The 18,839-nt window shown below is 45.7% G+C and overlaps 1 protein-coding gene and 2 non-coding genes across 4 annotated transcripts in view; 1 reads left to right on the top strand and 2 right to left on the bottom strand.

Moving 5' to 3' along the window:
* Window positions 1–925: 925 nt before the first annotated feature.
* LOC144161981 (FMRFamide-activated amiloride-sensitive sodium channel-like) overlaps window positions 926–18,839 on the bottom strand; it is a 47,942-nt gene continuing 30,028 nt past the window's right edge. The window contains exons 3-7 of one of the 2 annotated variants that reach the window (XM_077692521.1): window positions 10,085–10,196; window positions 7,744–7,789; window positions 6,409–6,431; window positions 2,739–2,811; window positions 1,318–1,461 (exon numbers count right to left, since the gene is read on the bottom strand). In XM_077692521.1, coding sequence (XP_077548647.1) covers window positions 2,768–2,811; window positions 6,409–6,431; window positions 7,744–7,789; window positions 10,085–10,196 — 225 coding nt within the window. In that variant the 3' untranslated portion in view covers window positions 1,318–1,461; window positions 2,739–2,767. Of the gene's footprint in view, window positions 1,462–2,738; window positions 2,812–6,408; window positions 6,432–7,743; window positions 7,790–10,084; window positions 10,197–18,839 lie in introns of both variants that reach the window. The other variant, XM_077692520.1, reaches the window with a different exon arrangement.
* On the top strand, window positions 13,409–13,480 carry Trnaa-ugc (transfer RNA alanine (anticodon UGC)). The gene has a single exon. It is a non-coding gene; the product is annotated as a tRNA-Ala (tRNA).
* Trnaa-ugc (transfer RNA alanine (anticodon UGC)) lies at window positions 18,369–18,440 on the bottom strand. The gene has a single exon. It is a non-coding gene; the product is annotated as a tRNA-Ala (tRNA).

The raw sequence follows: 18,839 nt of genomic DNA, 5'->3' as shown, positions 1-18,839 counted from the left end.
GCACCCGTCCTGTCCTCGCCATCTTGTCCCATCCGTTGCGCGCAGTTTTTCTTCTTGAAGATCCCATACCAACTAGCCCAGCAGTGTGCTGTGCTGAGCTGCTGAGTGCACCATCTTTTGGGTCATTTGCTCTGCCTGGCCTCTAGACTATCCCCATAAGAGGCATTGATGTTATTTGTAAACACTGTCCAGATCGAAATCTACAATGCAGATAAACTGTTAGCAGGGGAGCTGTATTGAAATGTGCCGTTTCATAAAACGCACACCGTCCTCTCTGCCGATTTGATTTGATTTTGATTGATTAATTGATTGTGGGGCTTAACGCGCCGGCGCTTCACAGGCGATGAGGCACGCCATAGTGGAGGGCCCCGGATTAATTTTGACCACCTGGGGAACTTTTAACGTGCGCCGAAATCTCGAACACACGGGCGTTTTCACTTTTCGCCTCCATCAGAAAAACAGCCGCCGTGGCCGAAAATTCTCTGCCAATTTGCCAATGTTGGATGTGGGCGATGCAGTCAACTCTTCGCGGCTAAATTTGGCTGATTGCTAGCGTGTTAAACCTGCAAAGCTTGTGTGCGAACAAACTAAAAAGGCGGTGTTAATCATGAAATTGCTGAAAATTGAAATTCCAAGGCTTGAGATTGCATGAAAATGTTACGTCGTTGCAGTATTGGTTGGTTTCGGCGACCACAAAAAATGCATGGCGTTGAGTTGGTTTCGGCGACCACGAAAGACGCGTGGCATTTTGTCTTCTGCCACCATTACAGGTAAACAAAGGTTCTGGACTCTCACTAGAGTGTACAGAGCAGCTCGAAGTGCACTTGCAAAAACAACCAGCGAAATCAAAGCAAATGAACGAATGATAATCACGAAGATGCGCTTACTGCAAATCGGAAATTGCAGCAAACAACCCAGCAAGCGAGCGTCAAGTGACATGTAGTCGCCAAAATGCTGTGGTGTTGCACGCAAAGTCACGATTTGTATTTTTAGCCACGGAAGCTGTGCTTCCGATACAGGCAAAACAGGAAAACACTCGTGTGCTTGAGATTTCAACTTGCGTCGAAGAACCCCTGGTGGTCGAAATTAATCCACTGTGGTGCACCTCAAAGCCCAGGTGCAGCTCTGCATAAAGGCCTAGTCTGAATTGACAAGTAAAGCGTGCTGTTGGGCTAGTAAGTATACTGAAAAGAAAGGCTTAGCGCAAAGAAGACGAGGACGCCTGTCTCGTCTGCCACCGTCCTGGTCTTCTTTGTGCTAAGCCTCCCTCCCTTTCTGCATTGATGACGTTGCGATGCACGACATGCAGATACGTACCGCTAGTCTTGAGACAGCCTTGCACCTTGAGAAGGCCGTAGCCAAAGCCGTAGCCATGATGTCGGCAACACTGAAGGCGAGTGCGAACGACAGCCCCAAGTAGATGCCCATCGTGCCTCCAATGCTGGTGACGAGGTTTTCGAACTGCACCCAAAAACACCGCGTATCAACAACACGTTCGTTAAAAAGGCCATTAACACAAACTGCAACCTTGTTCAATTTCAAAGAAATAACAGCCTTTGGTAAATTATTCAGCGCCATTGCAATCACGGAAGACATTTTTAACAAAAAAGAGTGCGAGAAATATTCAAACAATTTCAAATTTCCCGCTGAGTCGCACAATAGAGGCCAGCACGAAAAACGCCGTTATCAGCATGGTAACTGCATGTTAGCATTCAAGCGATACGATCAAATGGAGCTATAAGAGATTGCACTACGATAGCTCAGACATGTTTGTTGGCAGTGGCTTTGGTTGGTGGCTGCCAGTCGCACAAACAAGATTCTGCGACGCCACAGGCTTCCATCTGTTTTCCCTGATACCTCCATCATTTGTTTGAAGTTTGCTATTGTGACATTATTATCGGGACAAGGTAGCCTTTCCAATAAACCAAACTTGTATTTTGTCTTCATGTCCCCTAGCACAGCACAAAGGGTTAACACGGTACAAAGGATGTCAACATTTTCTTCACTCAAAACACTTCGGTATATCTTGCAGTTGTTTTGATATGTGAGATAAGCTTTTGATTTTTCAGGGTGGTGCCCAAATGTTTTTCGATTACAAGGTTGTGAATTTTTGTTGTGGCACCATTTTCGGCTTCTAATGTGAAACATCTGCGAGCAATTTCTTTGGAAAGTTTGTGTGAGGTGTGGGCCTGCTCTCTACGGCATGCCCAGGAATGAGGCACACTGCGGTTGCGTGAAAGAACTCTTTACTTACATCTTCCACGTCGCTGTCGCCCGTCCGGGCATACACACACACACCAGCCAAGAACACTCTGTCCCTCCCAAGTCCTAGTCCCCACGCGCGGTTCTCCTCTCACTCCACCGCCCGCTCCTACACGTCCACTCGCGCCATCCCTCGGGCACCGGCGAGGAGGGCAAGGGAAGGGAGCTCGCGACGAGGGGCTCCGGGCAACACCCTCTAGGCTAGAAGGTGTGCCAAGGCGCTCCCCACAGAGGTTAATTTGACCTCTGACCTATAGATTGACCGATTGCATTGCAGCTGGTCGGAGGGAACGAGAGAGCAAGAAGGTACAACAGCGTAGCATTAACCTAAAGCAACGCGAAGATGCTTCTGCGTCAAGCACTTCAGTTTTCCCAACAATTCGCTGTAGTTATTTTCATTTTTTCCCCTTCATTATGCTTTCGCACGTTCTTGCGTGATGTCATGGATGAGGTTTCCAGCACAAGGCATAACTTACTGGAAATTGTGCGTAGTGCTGCCGTGTCTCTATCTTCTCTCCGTCCAAGTAGATAACAAGCTTGGCCATCGTCCTGAGTGGAAAATGAAATGAGCATTGTCTATTATTCTCTTCCCACCGCAGAGAATTGCTTGTGCAAGTTTCCACACAGTGCCAGCGTAAAGGGAAAAATAAAGGGTACGGCCACAATTCCAACGCTGCATAACGCCCCATCGAACATACACATATATCTAAACACTAATTCTGGCCAACCTGTGAAGTGGTGGTCAAAAAAAAAATGAAGGAAGCTCGGACTAGTGTGCAAGACTTGGTAGCGAAGCAGTACGCAGCCTTCACAACCATTGCGAAGGTTTAAGTAATTTCTTGGTATTTTTAGCTGCGGATACAAACAATTACGATTTCCTAAACAGCTTTGCTGTTAAAACACTTCCTTGCACGTACTTAAAGGAATGAGCATAACCCTTGACTTAAAACGTCCATGATGGAAGAAGATAAGAGAAGCCTAAGCAGTATACTGTAGCCACTGCAGCTATAAATGCAGTGGGTATACAGTCAGTTCTTTCCCCTTCATAATGCTTAGGTGAAATCTCACATAGTTACATGCATGGAGGACATTAATGGCTAAGATCAAACTTTTTTTCTCTGGAACATCAGACTTGGTTTTTTTTTTTTCAGTAAAGCTTGTTAAAAACCACCATTAATGACGACAAATTTGTTTTAATAGGTAAGTTAGAGCCAGTGCATGTAATCTCTTACAATAAAAAATAAAAAATATGCTGTAATTCACTTATTGATTACAGTGCCAGCATTCTGTAGAATTGCAAACAAGCATCATAGAGGAATCGTGGTAATAAATTCAATCAACCATATGCTGTTTGACGTAACTAACAGCACTTTGATTGAATTCTGGTGGCAGGTAAGGCTGAGCATCTCTTGCTGTGTTTGTGGCTCAAACAGAAAAGACTGTCAAACAACTTCCCATGACGGTAACAATGGCGCTGCAGTGTTTGACATCTACCAACTCCCGCTCCACCTGAGGTCACAAGATAAATGCCTATCCACGGCCAAAGTGTAGCCTAAGTGCGTTAAAAAATAAATTTGATTTTAATTTTGTCACACATAATGTTCGCCCAGCTCCAAGTGAAAAACAATTCCTCAACACAAGTCTGTTTTCGTGCTTTGAAGGTGAAGGGATTACGGATTTTCCTGGAGATACTTTGAATCGGATACTTTTTTACTGCGACATTGTGTTTCCACCTCTTTCATCGATCTTGTTTCTTAGTCTTATGGTGCAAATTACTTTGACACGCGGGCTGGTGACACTTGACGCCAGAGCTTGCCTGTAATCAAAGTCCATTCTGCTTAGTGTGCAACGATTCTGTCCACGTGTCGTCATGCTCAGCTGTTTTGTGGCACACATTAGGCCACCTCACTGCAGGCAATATGCTGGTGTAGCACAGTGGAGTCAATCGTCTTGTTCGATTCCCGAGTTCGATTCCCATACGAGCTTAAATGTGCTCTTAACAGCAAAGCTGTTTAGCAAATGGTAATCTATCGTGTTCGCAGTTAAAAATACCAAGAAATCGCTGAGCGTGCGCATGTGACCGCAGCCTCACTGCGACCGCCGGGCAGCTAACAAAACCAAGAAAATGCCTAACACTCGTGTGTGCATGCCTCGTGACGACCGCTCAGCGTCCCCTGTGCACGCTTGTCAAGCTACCGTATTTTCACGGTTCTAACGCGCCCCCGATTGTAACGCGCAGCAAAGTTTACTGATGAACATTAAAAAAATATATTTGACGCATATTCGATCGGGCGCACTGATGGAAAAAACACGAAATCACATACCTGACAGAGGACATTTCATGTGACGGACGCAACTGTGTCAGCAAAAGTTTTTTGTGCTTCATAAACTTGCGTATACAGCTCCTGATTGCATTAAAACTAAGGCGGGTAACATCAAAAGCGAATTTTGCTTTTGAGCTCGACTGTAACGGGCACGGAAATTTTCAGGCTACTTTTAGCGAAAAAGGGTGCGCGTTAGAATCGTACAAATACGGTAAGCATACCCATTTAGGGGGATTGACCAAGATTGCGGCGACTGCCTGGCAGTTGAAAAAAACCGAGAAAATGCCGAGCGTTTGTGTGTGTGTGAGCCTCGCAACGACTTCCCAGCGTCCCCGGTGCGCGTTTGTCAAGCCAAGCATACCCACTTAGAAAGATCTGCCAAGATCGGCCAAAAAAAAAAAAAAAACAGCAGCTTTTGCCCTAATCGTGGCAACACTTGTTCGGAATAAGAAAGACATGTCAAAGCGTACGTCCCACCAATGTGATGTCCAATGATTATCTCTTCCAAGAAAATGAAGGAGGCTCACACTTATAGCAACAATGTTGGAGTAAAGGTCGTTGCAGCAGCAAAGATGAAGCAAATCTGTGCAATCGTGGACTTAAACCTCCGTGGTGGTGGTGAAGGTTGCGTACAGCTTTGCTACGTTCAAGTCTTGCGCGTTAGTATCAGCTCCCTTCATTTTTTTGAAATGTGTTTTTTCTTACTCTTTGCAGTGATGGCAGCTATCTGCACCTGCCAACAACAACGCTAAGTTCTTGCACAATAAGGCATTTAAGACATTTGTCTTTGAAATTGTCTGTCGATAGGCATGTTCATGTATATGCTTATAATATCACAGCATCGCTTTTATCACCACTGTGGCCTGCCCTACACTCAGTGGAATTACTATGGTTAACGTGAGAGACAGCAGGGATCAGAAGGCCACCGATTCAAGTGACATTCCATAATCTCACTTAAGAAGTAGTACCTTAATCCCTCTTGACAGGCAGTGATACATCATCCGGGGAAGTGAAATTGCAATCCCGCTCTTTGGTAGGCGCACATCACCTGCTTCTCATGTTTGTCCAGTGTAGACTTCGAAAACGTGTGTGCATGTGTTTGCATGTGAGTGAATACGCCGACTACTGCTCATTGTATCCCGTGTTTGTACCGATTCCTTAGAGCAGTGGTTCTCAAATGGGGGTCCGCGGACTCCAAGGGGTCCGCAAGAACATTTGAGGGGTCCGCCAAGCCTCGCTCAAAGCTACCCCTCCCGCCATATTTTTCTCGATTTTGCTAAGTAGCACTTTCTTGCAATGGAAAAAGGTGGTTTCGCCACATTACGTGTACACTTAATTTCTCCGCGTAGCATGTATTTTAACATCTGCTTTTTGCACAGCACGCCAGCTATGAGAAGAAAAGAAACAGACACAGAAAAGGCAGACTTTTAGATTCAAGAGCAAATTGTTCAGCATTCTGACGCGCATCGTCATTAACGTCAAGCAGAAAAGGTGGGAATCGGATAAGTGTGTGGGCGACGTAAGCTGCAAGTACAAATTGTTTGACATTACGACACCGATCAACATATGCTCCATCGTGGGGTCCCCCGTCACTTTCGCAAGCCCCAGAGGGGTCCCCGGGGCAGTAATGGTTGAGAACCACTGCCTTAGAGAAAGGAATCGACTGTGAATAATAAAAATTCAGCGTGCCGTTCCTGAAAAATATCGATCAAGCTCCACCGCTCGTTCAAAGTCTTTTAATAAGGGCATGTGATCTCGTACCTTATTTTGTTAGAAACAGCAAGTGGTGTGCTTATTTTGAGATTTTTACAAACTGTCTCACCTGTTTGGGAACTGCTGCTTTGCCTGTGAAGTGCATCAATGAAAGAAGCAAAAGATAGGGTATCAATTCTACTGTTGTGCACTGCACTAAATTGTACGTACCAGGCTTCCGGAATAGAGAATGAAATGTTTAGGTGTTTACTAGTCGTAATTATGATCCCACTTCAATGCAACGTACACCACAGCATATAGAGACCACTGCCGGATAGCACTTAGATGCTATTCTTCAACTTCACTTCCAAGGCCACATGATCTGTGGATGGTTCAGACCAGAGGTGATGTTCTGGAGAAATTTCTTTCAGATTTTATAGCCTCGCTTCTGCCTTCATTGCTTGCTCAGCCACAACCACACTGCCCAGTGAGATCATCGCAAGGAAAGCCATGAGAACAAAGTGAAGGCGATAGAATGAAGAGGCGAAGGAATTCTTCTAAAATCTCTCCTCTGTGCCACACCCACAAATTCGTCAGATTAGAAAAACCATGGATCCTCTCCCAAACCTCTGCAAGTGTTGTGGTTCAGTGTGGAGTGCTGGCATATAGGACATTCAACCTATGTTGTACACTAAGCATAAAAACACATATCCCACGCCTGCAATGACTATAGATAGATCTCTGAAAGTGAGAGGCATCGAGATTTGATTGTGTATCCCACAGTTCCTTTGTTACTACGAGGAGCATTAAGACCATCTGCAGACTCAATAAAAATGCTTAGCACATGGGCAACGATGTTATCGCTATCACTGGGAACAACTTGATTCGAGATAGGTAGGTGCATGCCTTCCCAAGAAAGGCCATTCAATGTAACTCCACTTCTTAGCGTTTCGCACACCCAAGTGAAATGGGTGTAGATGTTGCTTGACGGCCTCTCATTCAAACTAACATTGCTCTGCAGGTAATGTACTTTTCTTTTTTAGGACCTGGGCTCTGAATCTTCCTGTCCTGATGCCATCACTTAATCAAAACTTGTAAGGAAAGCTTTTTAATAGTGTTTTTGCCATGTTCACATGTGAAGCCCAGTTTACTCTGTTCAAACTCACATGCTGGGCGGCTTGCACTGTTCACATAGTCATTATGTTCACATAGTCTGGTCATCTGGTCATCTGTGTAAACAAATCTCCAAAACTGTGATGAAGGAATCTTCTCATTTTTTAGTTTATGTGTTTAGTGGTACAAGGATTTGCCGCTAAAGAAGTCTTTTGAAGAGTAAAAGTGCATCCACTGGCAATGACAAGGTACAATTAAGGGTTTTGTAGCTTGAATCGTAAGGTGCCGGGAAAAGTGCCTGGTTAACCATCCTTTATGCTAAAATTTTTCCACCTTCTCATCACAAACTCACCTGGGGCCAGGCGAGATGAGTGAGTGTTTTCCTGTAGATTGCCTCTCTGTTGATGAAAGGAAGTGAAATCAATCAATCAACCAAAAAGAAAAAAAAGAAAAAACAGGGGGAACTGCGATCACAATTTCCAGTTTCTGATCAATTCTTAGTCGATGTTGCACTTTACTTTTCGTCCAAGAATCCTCATCGGAAGCAAGCTCATAGCATTGTGGGACAAAGAGGGAGTGTAATTAGAGGAGGGAGTGTAATTAGAGGGCAGCAAATGTATATTCTTTCCTTGAGAACACTGCTTGGGGTAATTAGAGCACCTGGCATAATGAGGTCGGCTTACAAGCAGGGCTTATAGCAGGAGCACGACAGCTGATGGAGGCTGAAACTGTTTCTTGATTTCTGTCATGCACTTCTGCCTTGGGCAACCTGGAAGAACAGAGAGAGAGAGAGAGAGAGAGAGAGAGAGAGAGAGAGAGAGAGAGAGAGAGAGAGAGAGAGATTTGGACTGTACGAAGACGACAGCGATAATTAGCCTTTTGCATATACAGTCATGCCTAACTGAGAAATACATACGCATCGTAGGAAACTGTGAGAATGTTTCACCTAAATCGAGCTAACACACCCAGTCACTGAGACATCATTCGATGTCACTCATAAAGTCTTCATGAGCTCCTACTACCTTTATGGGAAATTTAACGGCCCTCTGTGGTGCAAAAAAGGCCTTGATTTTGGTATGCTGATCTGACACGTTCAGTATAGATCTAAGCTACTTGTGTGAAGTAATCCATTCAAGTTAATGCCAGCATAGAGAGCCACGTTTGCTTGCACGCAGCAAGTGAAACCATGGCCTGTGAATTTAACACTGAATTTGTGGTTAGCCACAAAAGATTGCGTTGTCTGTCAGTAATTGCTGCTAATTCTTTCCATAGCCTGCCTAACACAACCTACACTACAATTCGGATGTCCACAGTAATCTGCATCAGCCATGACCTAGCCGATGTCAGTGGTGAACAAAAGGGGAATTATCCCCGTTAGAGCTGTGAGTTTTAGCAGTGAGGGTTCCTTCTTTGTTGGTCATCGCATTTGCATCACCACATACATATTAATAAGATGATGGCACTAAACTCTGATCCCACTGAAGCATTTTCTTAGGAGCCAGTGGTCACCCAAAGATGGAATTGTCCAGTCTTGCCACGAAAGTGGCGTCTTGTGCCACAATAGCGAGCTTTAGTAATAAGTTGGATTAAAAATCTTTGATATGCAGAGATTTTATGGTGCACTGTACTACATCTTTGTAAAACAGCCATGCAGAAAAAACACAAGTTTGGTTCATTCGAAAGATTGCCTCGTTAGAATCATACTAACACCACTTTTAACGTAAACTTTGCTCAAACAAGCTATATAATTAGGAAAAAAGGGAATGGCCATGTGACCCACTAGCTCATTTCCCGGAACAGAACCTATGATGTCATATGTGCCAGCTCTGCAATCGGCTGAGGCCAGCAAAAGCAAACGAAAAATAGGCAAGGCTTATGAGCTTGCCAAACAAGCTATTTAAACTTAAATTTAGGGCACATTCTTTTTATAGCAGTAAGAATGGTGGGGTAATTAGTGGAAGTTACAAATGCACACACAAACATAGAAGTACCGTTGCCTACTGCTGTTAGTACTGCATGCACTATGCTTGGTTTAGCTGCACAGCAGTGCGGCGCTTTAGGGTTGTCCCAGACGACACTGGCCGATTGGCAACACAAGCGTGACCATATTTGTCGAGCAACTACCATGTTTCACGAAACAATTTTTTTCTACCTTAACAAAAACTATCCAGGTACAAATGTGGTCAAAAACAAAGCAAAGGCAGAAAATGGCCCGCCACAGTGTGGTGGCGCCATCTGGGTTGACTAATGGTAAACAAGGCTGCGCAGCAGCTTGGAGACCTGTTCTTGTGGTGTTATTGCAGATGTCATGAAAACACACGATTTGGCGGGAGAATCAAAATTTTAACTTAACTTGATTAATTTCTCGGTGAATAAACCATTATTTGCTTCCGCACAAGCGCTCGGCGCACATAAAACACGAAATCTTTCGAATAAAACAAACTTGTATTTTGTCTGCATGACCCGTTAAAAACTCTCTTCACTTCTGTGTTTATTTTTTTTTTTTTGCTATGTTCAGATGTCCAAACAATTTCTTGTTCCCCAGTACAAGCGTGAAACGCTCAGTAACAACTGCATACTGTATATGGTGTGATATGGTAACTGCATGTTGGTAATGGTATGATGGTATATGGTATGAAAGTAACTGTTGTGGTGGTGGTGGGTGTTAGAAGCGTTGACATCAGTGCACGTACTTCCCGACTTGCAGCACAGATCCACTCCGGATATGTTGAACGTCCGCACCGACTGGTCAATGCATTTGCACTGCTGCACGATGGTCAACTGCAGGCACACGTCCAGGCACTTCTGCAGGGGCATGGAAAGAAAATGACAGCAGTGGAATATATGCGCTGTCAGTGAACTAATTACAAGCCACGAACCAAAGCCCATTTGGTTCGTGGCTGTATGCACCCATAGGCTTGTTGTGCCTGACAGGTGTCAGTATGCTTGGACATTGCAGTGCTATTCATCTAACTAGATGAGAGGTGAAGCAACAGTACGCATGGAAGGCCTTGTCAGTCTCAAGGCACCACATCGAATGCAGCCCATCTTCCTGGAATTTGAGCAGCACAGTTTCGAATACGGTGTGCATCGTTCACTGTAGAGGAGGTTGATTGATTGATTGATTGATTTGATCAATTGTAGGGTTTAACGTGCTGACGCAACGCAGGCGATGAGGCGTGCCATAGTGGAGGGCTCCGGATAAATTTTGACCACCTGGGGATCTTTAACGAGCGCCGAAATCTCGTACACACGGACGTTTTTGCTTTTCGCCTCCATCAGAAAAGCGGCTGCCGCGGCCAGGAATTGAAGCCGCGACCTCGTGTCAGCAGCGCAATGCCTTAGCCACTGAGCCACCGCGACGGGTACTGCAGAGGAGGATCTGGACTATCTGACAGGAGGGGGGGAAGGGGTGGGGGCAACGTAAAGCAGATGATGTCATCAACCCTAGACTGATCTTTTTTTTTTATTTCATTCATTTGAGCTCTGTGGGATCAGCCTAAAATTGAATGCTGGCAGTTGCTTACACACAGCTTGCCTGATTGCTCCTTTCATAAAGCCACTAACTAGATACTGAGTGTAATGTTCTCGTACAAGAAATTAGCGGCAAGCACTTTCATGGAGCAGGATTAACAAATGTGATGTTGCTGAACTAGAATTGTGTTGCGAGCCCAATTGCAGATTGTGACCAACTGAACACTCTTGCATACCTGCACCTATCACGTACTCAGCTTCCCAATACTATTTTCACTTGAAGGGACATTAAAGTGTGAAAACAAGTTTGCCTGTATCAGCAGACTACAGTGACGCAAGTACAAACCCTATGCCACTTGCAGCTACAGAACAGTTGTTTGATGATGCAAAAATGCAAAAAAAGTGTGAAAAAAGAAGGTACTGCTGCCTCGTGCACTACAATTTGTGACATCGCAAGCTGTGAACGGAGAAACAAGACTGGCGGAGCTCACTTGGGCATTTGAATTTAAAGAATGGTGGGGAGGCATGGATGTATACAATAAGTGCAGTAGTATCCCACAGCTTCTGCTGGACATTTGTTTACTGAGGGACAAATTTCAGCTGTAAACATTACGAAACAGGGTGCCATCACTACCACACACACTAAACCGTGTTACAGCTTTGATTTCGGTCAAATGTTTCTTCTTGATGCAAGCACAATCGAACGATTTGTGTTCCAACAATTTACACAAGAACTATGGTCCCCTCTTAGTGGCAGTGTAAATATGCATGCATGTGTATACGAGGCAGCAGCAAAAATTGCAAATATTAACACGAACGACCACGCCCTCAGTCTTTCTCTTGGCCTACTGGTGCATTTTCTACCCATTCTCCTAAGTAGCGCCTTATCCCACAGACCCTGTCGGCTCATTCAGTGGTGCACATTAAAGTATATGCTCAGCACCTCAACTGCGTGAAGGAAAGGTAGTGCACATTATGGTGTTGTCATTGTCACCAGCAGGGAAATAGTGGACCGCGAAGTGCTAGCTTTAATTGTTTATTTATGAACAAATGTTCGTCATAAAACAACCACCTGAATAACTGGAAAGGTGTGATATTTCAGTCAAGACAAGGGCACAGACTCTGATAAAATTTCTTCTCGGCTAGATTTATTTCCAATCTGCAGGGGGTACAGAGAAATGAGAGAAAAATCTGCTTGGCTCTTTAAATCAATTACAGTAATACCTCGTTAACTCGAAGTCGTAAAAACCAAGGAAAATTTCGAGATAAACGGATTTTCGAGATAAGCAAAGTTGCGCTAATCGCCGGGAAAAATGAGCGCTCTTCAGAAAAATCACTACTACTTACCGGCTCTCAGCGGCAGTTTCTAATCTTTCTTCTCGTGCAGGTTTAAAAGAGAAAAAAATAGCATACAAGAGACTTTAACCGGCTGGGTTCTGCCGCACTGCCATTTTATTTAGCTGAGAAAAACTGCCTAATGCTCGTCTGATTAGCTTACTCGGCCCTAGGAAGGCGTCCTCCAGCTGCTTGACGCATCGCATCAGTCGATCATCCCCGCCGCTGCACTCGACCTTATTTCGAAGCAAGCGCAGCAAATTTCTCGTCTCAGAAGATGTCGGCACCTCTCGAGGTGGTTCGTCATCGCCGTCGTCTCCGCCGTCCCCTACGTTAGTGGCCGTTTGAACGACTTCGCGCACTTCGCGTTCGCGGAAAGCATCGACGTATGGCAGGCGCGGCTAAATAAGAAAAAAAATCGACGGACTTCAGGCGTGGCAGCATCGCGCGAATCTTGTGAAATGGTCCGGCGGCGGAATTTTCGTTCCACTCCCAGTCAAGATTTCGAGTTATCCGCAATCCGACCCAAAAATACTTCGAGATAAATGAAAAAATATACATGGGACGTATAGGAAATGTTCGGTGCCGCGGAAAATTTCGACTTAGCCGATTTTTCGAGATATGCGAGTTCGAGTTACACACGCACACATACACACACGCACGCGCACGCACACGCACACACACACACACACACACACACACACACACACACACACACGCGCGAAAAAAAGACCGACTGTTTTTCGATTTTCGAGAGGCCCGCATTTTCCTTGTCACGTCAAGATTCACGTACGCTCAATCAGTACGCTACATACAGCACACCAAGCACTGCCTTCAACTCGTCTGTGCCGAGTCACGTTTTTGTCTCAATCGCACTGCTCGGAGGCGGGAGACGGTAGAGGCAGTGGAAGCACGGAACTGTAGTCAGTAGTAGCAAATTCGAAACAAGAAATGTGCGCCTGGAACCGTCTGAATCGGGCCTGTGTATTTGAATACAGAGCGTGCACGAAAAGCAAACAAACGCAAAAGCAGCGAAACGGCCGACATGACGCTCAGATATGTTTGGCCTTCTGGGTGTGCAGCAGCTCAGTATTGGAGCGTTCGCACTGCATTTGAAATCGGAAATCAAGACGCTGTGAACGAAAAGCGAACACATGCAAAAACCGCGAAACGGGCGGCACGGCGTACGGATGCACACCTGTCCGTCCGGGGGTGTAGCTCAGTGGTAGAGCGTTCGCTTTGCATGTGAAAGGCCCCGGGTTCGATCCCCGGCACCTCCAGGTTTTTTTTTTTTTTTTTTTTTTCCCGACTGCAGACGACAGACAGACAGACATTGAACTTTATTAGGTCCGGAAGGTCAAACCTAGCGGCCGAGAGGACCGTCTAGAGTAGACGCGGGCCGCACCTGCGCGGGTGGCGAACGCGAAAACGTTCGTCTGCACTCGATACAAGTAGTTTGCTAGTTTGCCCCCGACTGGTATCACTAAATAACCTTATTTAGTGACTCTACCCCCGACCAACAGATGGCCAGCTTTGCGTTTGCGGTGAAAAAAACCTCTCAGCGCGGAGAAAACTCAAATTCAGGATAGCAGCGTTCTCTTAACTAAAAATGCACGTTAAATTGGTGTTTACCATAAGGGAAAAAAATACAATACGTTAAAAAAATCAAAGAAAGACGAAATGAAAACACCAGAGCCGTCCACCCATAGCCTGCATAGCGACATTATGTGCGGAAAGTGGACTGGACGGTCAGCGCACTGGGAAAACCAGGTTTTGACCCTCATCTGCGAAGGACGCTCGCCCGAGACGCTCATGCACTGAAGCGCTATAAAAAAAGGAGAGATGCAGACAGGGAAACCTCTCTAAACCTATGCAAACATTGTAACCCTCAACGGGCCAGCGCATATCTTTGCCTTCAATTGATGTTCGTTGTCACTTCACTACAGTGCCAACAGGGTGAGCTGTTTTAAATACTGTATGTCTTGGCCGCTTTTCTGATGGAGGCGAAAAGCAAAAACGCCCGTGTGTACGAGATTTCGGCGCACGTTAAAGATCCCCAGGTGGTCAAAATCAATCCGGAGTCCTCCACTACGGCGCGCCTCATCGCCTGCGTTGCGTCGGCGCGTTAAACCCTACAATCAATCAATACTGTATGTCTTCACGCCGACATCAAAGCACGGCCGCATCGTGTCGAAGATTTTAGAGACGCGCTGCTTCACGAAAGCGTACGTATCCTCCTCCCCTATGTAGCTGCCCTCGGACAGGGCCGGCCTTGCCTCATTCGGCGCCCTGTGCAAACTGCTGCCAAGATGCCCCCTCTCCCCACCCCTCCCCCCTTCTACTGCTCGCCAAACTCATTTCTACACCGAAGCTGTCTATGGTTAGGGTCTCCGGCTACAGAGCGATGCAGGCAAGAATACCACGCGAGCGTAGCGCCATATTGCAGCGCCCACTCAAATTCCTGGGACCGTAAAACAATGCGCCATACCTACAGTGTAAGGGGAAAACGATAAAAAATAATAGTAAACGTCCTAGCGCCCCGATATTTCGATAAAACACAGCTTATATTGCCCCTGAAGAGATGTCTTCTCAGCAATAAATATGCGCGTAGAGGTGAAGACGACTTTATTGGCCTTTAATGGTAAGCTAGCTTTTTCACACTGGGAGTTGTACAATGAAGCACGTCCGTCTACGGAGGGAGTATGATGATACTCCTCTTTTATTGAAACTATCCAACGATCAATTATATTGCAATTAGTCGCTAAGATGGCTCTCCCATTACGCGAAATTTCATTTACATTTCAAAATTACATACCTCACAATGAAGTTGTAAATATTGGGGAATTCCCGTCCGCTGTCAATACATGGGTTTCTACGGGAGGGAGACCAACCGCCTATGCTTGTCAGCTGGAATAAAACTCCAGACCGTCCAAGTTTAATTCATGTACAATTAACCAACTAGGGTGCTCAATCACAAATGGGAAACAAACGTGTACTGTTTTGTGCACTCGGGCTGCGCACCACAGCTTCGTTGGTCATCCTTCTTCACATGGAGGATGGACATTGAATTTCTTTTGAAGCAAAAAAGAAAAAAAAAATGAAGGAAGCTCACATTAACGCGTAAGACTTGAAGGTAGCGAAGATCTACGCAACCTTAACGATAATCACGACGATTTCACTCCCCGATTGCAGCAGGCTTGCTTCTTCTTCGCTGCCGCAACGACCTTTACTTCATCATTGTTGCTAAAAGTGTGAGCTTCTTTCATGTTTTTTGGAGGTTATAATTAATGGACATCACCTTGGACGTGTCTTTCTCGTTTCGAGAAGGTGTTTCCACGATTGCGGCGAACGCTGGAGCAATTCTACTTTTTTTTTGCCAATGTTAGCCAATCTCCCTAAGTGGATATGTTTGGCTTGGCAAACGTGCGCCGGGGACGCTGGGTGGTCGTTGCGAGGCACACACGCACGCGCATTTTCTTGGCTTTGTTAACTGCCGGGCGGCAACAGCCGCGAGGCCCGCACTCACGTGCGCGCCCTCGGCAATTTCTTGGTATTTTTAACGCGGACACGAAAAATTAAGATTTGCTAAAGAGTTTCTCGCTCTTAAAACTGTCTTTGTGCGACCGATGGCGTCCTGTCAAAAGTAGAATGCATTTCCCCAGATACTGGTTGGCCGACCGAAAAAATCTCACAACAAAATAAAAAGAGGTTTTAGGGCCTTCATATTTCAATAAGACGAATCTTAAACTGCTCCTGAAGAAATGTCTTTTCAGCAACGCATTCTGGTTTAGAGGTGAAGCCAACATTCAAGATATCGGTGTAAGCTTAGAATTTGTAAGGTGGCTTCCGACCTACAGTACCTGTTCTGCAGAGAAGTATGGCCATTCAAGAAAGGATTCATGATTCGGGAAAACGCCTCTAGCTCTTCTGCTAACAAAGGTATCCCGATACAAACTACGTGACAATTAAACACAAAGACGACTCTAAAAGCGTGAAACAGAGCTTATATTGTGTTAAAACGGTCAGATGAAAATAGCGAAAAGAGAGCGGTTCTGTATACGACAATACAGGCATCGATCATGACGCAGGAGTACAATAGTATATATTTCATAAATCGCGTATCTGCATACATTCAGATTGCTCGTAAATGTGTTTTTAGTGCACAAGAAATCGTCGCTTCCGAACTTCTCGCAACTTTCTTTTGAATTGATGGTAAATTTCTTTATAATTACCTTCTTGCGATTGATTCTTTTCGTTTATTTTAGTAAGATGTCTCATCGTAAAACAAAATTGTGTTTGACAGTCCATTCCTGAAGCCTGCAACGAGGACGGCGAATCAATGCGCCAGCCAGAATTAGGTTCTCATGCATGACGCCGCCTAAGATCCGATCAGGTCACAGACTTGTGCATTTCAAGCAGCGTTATCTGCTTTTACCGGGGCGCAGCCCGAGTGCACAGAACAGTGCACCCTTGTTTCCAATTTGCGATTGAGCACACTACTTGGTTAATTACTCGAGTTAAACTTGGACGGACTGGAGTTTTATTCCAGCGGACAAGCCTAGGCTGTCGGTTTCCCTCCCGTAGAAACCCACCATGTATTGAGTCAGCGGACGGGAATTCCCCAATATTTACAACTTCCCTGTGAAGTATGTAATTTTGAAACGTAAATGAAATTTGGTGCAATGGTAGAGCCGTCTTAGCGACTAATTGTCATATAATTGATTTTGGCATAGTTTCATACTTACTCCGTAGACGGACGGGCTTCGCTGTAAAACTCACAGTGTGAAAAAGCCAGCTTACCGTTAAGACCAATAAAGTCGTCTTCACCTCTAAGCACAAATTTATTGCTAAGAAGACATCCCTTCGGGGGCAATATAAGCTGTGTTATATCGAAATATCGGGGCGCTAGGACGTTTGCTATTATTTTTTATCATTTTTCCCTTACACTGTATACGTATGGCGCATTGTTTTACGATCCAAGGAATTTGAGTGGGCGCTGCATTGTGCGCTAGGCTCGCGTGGTATTCTTGTCTACATCGCTCTGCAGTCGGAGACGGTCTGCTGGATCCTAGCCATAGACAGCTTAGCTGTAGAAATGAGTTTGGCGAGTGGTGGGGGTTGGGAGAGGGGGGGGGGGGGCGGCGTCTTTGCAGCAGTTTGCACAGGCCGCCGAATGAAATAAGGCCGGCCCTGTCCGAGGGCAACTACATCGGGCCGGGGAGGATACGTACGCTTTCAGCTCGTCTCTAAAATCTTCGACACGATGCGACCGTGCTTTGATGTCGGCATGAAGAAATACAGTATTCAAAACAGCTGAACCTGTTGGCAGAGGTGGCAAAACAATGTTGTAGTCCTGCTTTCCTTGTTCAATCCTGTTTCCGCGGCCGGCTGGGCCGCCGCAACCGCTCGTGACGAGCCCGTCTTCACACGTCCGCACTCAGCCGTAACCTGAATTCTTTTCCGGTTCGCCAATCCCAAAAGATGGCTTTTTGTAACAAAAACTTTACTTACACATAAATATGCACGTTACGAAGAAGGTTACACATGATTCAGTAGTTACTATAGTGACAGCGGCTGTGTCGGTTACAAGGCTAAAGAAAATCTATGGGACTAATAAGCCGAGGGTAATCTATCTTGTGTATACAACTGAAAAGAAGGTTGACTTAGCAATGCACAGATGCGCCGGTCCATTGAGTGCTGGAATCTTTGCGTAGGAGAGGTTTCCATGTCTGCGCCTCGCCTCCTCTGCTTTATAGCGCTTCAGTGCATGACTGCCTCGGGCGAGCGTCCTCCGCAGATCAGGAAGGGTCAGAACCTGGTTTTCTCAGTGCGCTGACCGTCCAATCCACTTCCCGGAGAAAATGCCGGCTATAGGCGGATGGCTCTGATGTTTTCATTTTGTCTTACTTTGAATTTTTAACGTATTATTTTATTTTATTTCCTATATCGTAAACACCAATTTAACGTACATTTTTAATTAAGAGAACGCTGCTACTCTGCGGATATGGCTGAGGTTTCTCCGTGCAGAGAGGTTTTTTTTTCAACAAAGCAAACACAAAGCTGGCCACGTGTTGGTCAGGGGCAAACTACTTGCTTCGAATGCAGACGAAGGTTTTCTCGTTCGCCTGCACTCGAATAACGGAAAAAAAAAAGAGAAAAAAAAAAAACTGGAGGTGCCGGGGATCGAACCCGGGGCCTTTCACATGCAAAGCGAACGCTCTACCACTGAGCTACACCCCCGGACGGACAGGTGTCGCATCCGTACGCCGTGTCGCCCGTTTCGCGTATTTCGCATGTGTTCGCTTTTCGTTCACAGCATCTTGATTGCCAATTTCACATGCAGTGCGAACGCTCCGATACTGAGCTGCTACACACCCAGAAGGACAAACATCTGAGCGTCATGTCGGCCGTTTCGCTGCTTTTGCGTTTGTTCGCTTTTCATTCACGCTCTGATTCACTACTACCGACTACAGTTCCGTGCTTCCACTGCCTCTACCATCTCCCGCCTCCGAGCAGTGCGATTGAGACAAAAACGTGACTCGGCACAGCCGAGTGCTCGGTGTGCTGTGCTGTATGTAGCGTACCCATCGAGCGTACGTGAATCTTGGCGTGCCAAGGGGGTACGTGACAATTCATCGA

This window comes from Haemaphysalis longicornis, unplaced genomic scaffold (genome assembly GCF_048455015.1).
Source record: "Haemaphysalis longicornis isolate Haplotype H1 unplaced genomic scaffold, Haemaphysalis longicornis Haplotype H1 scaffold_12, whole genome shotgun sequence".
In the NCBI taxonomy this organism is placed as follows: domain Eukaryota; kingdom Metazoa; phylum Arthropoda; class Arachnida; order Ixodida; family Ixodidae; genus Haemaphysalis; species Haemaphysalis longicornis.
Note: the sequence above shows the minus strand (reverse complement) of the source record. Positions and strands in the feature narration are given on the sequence as shown.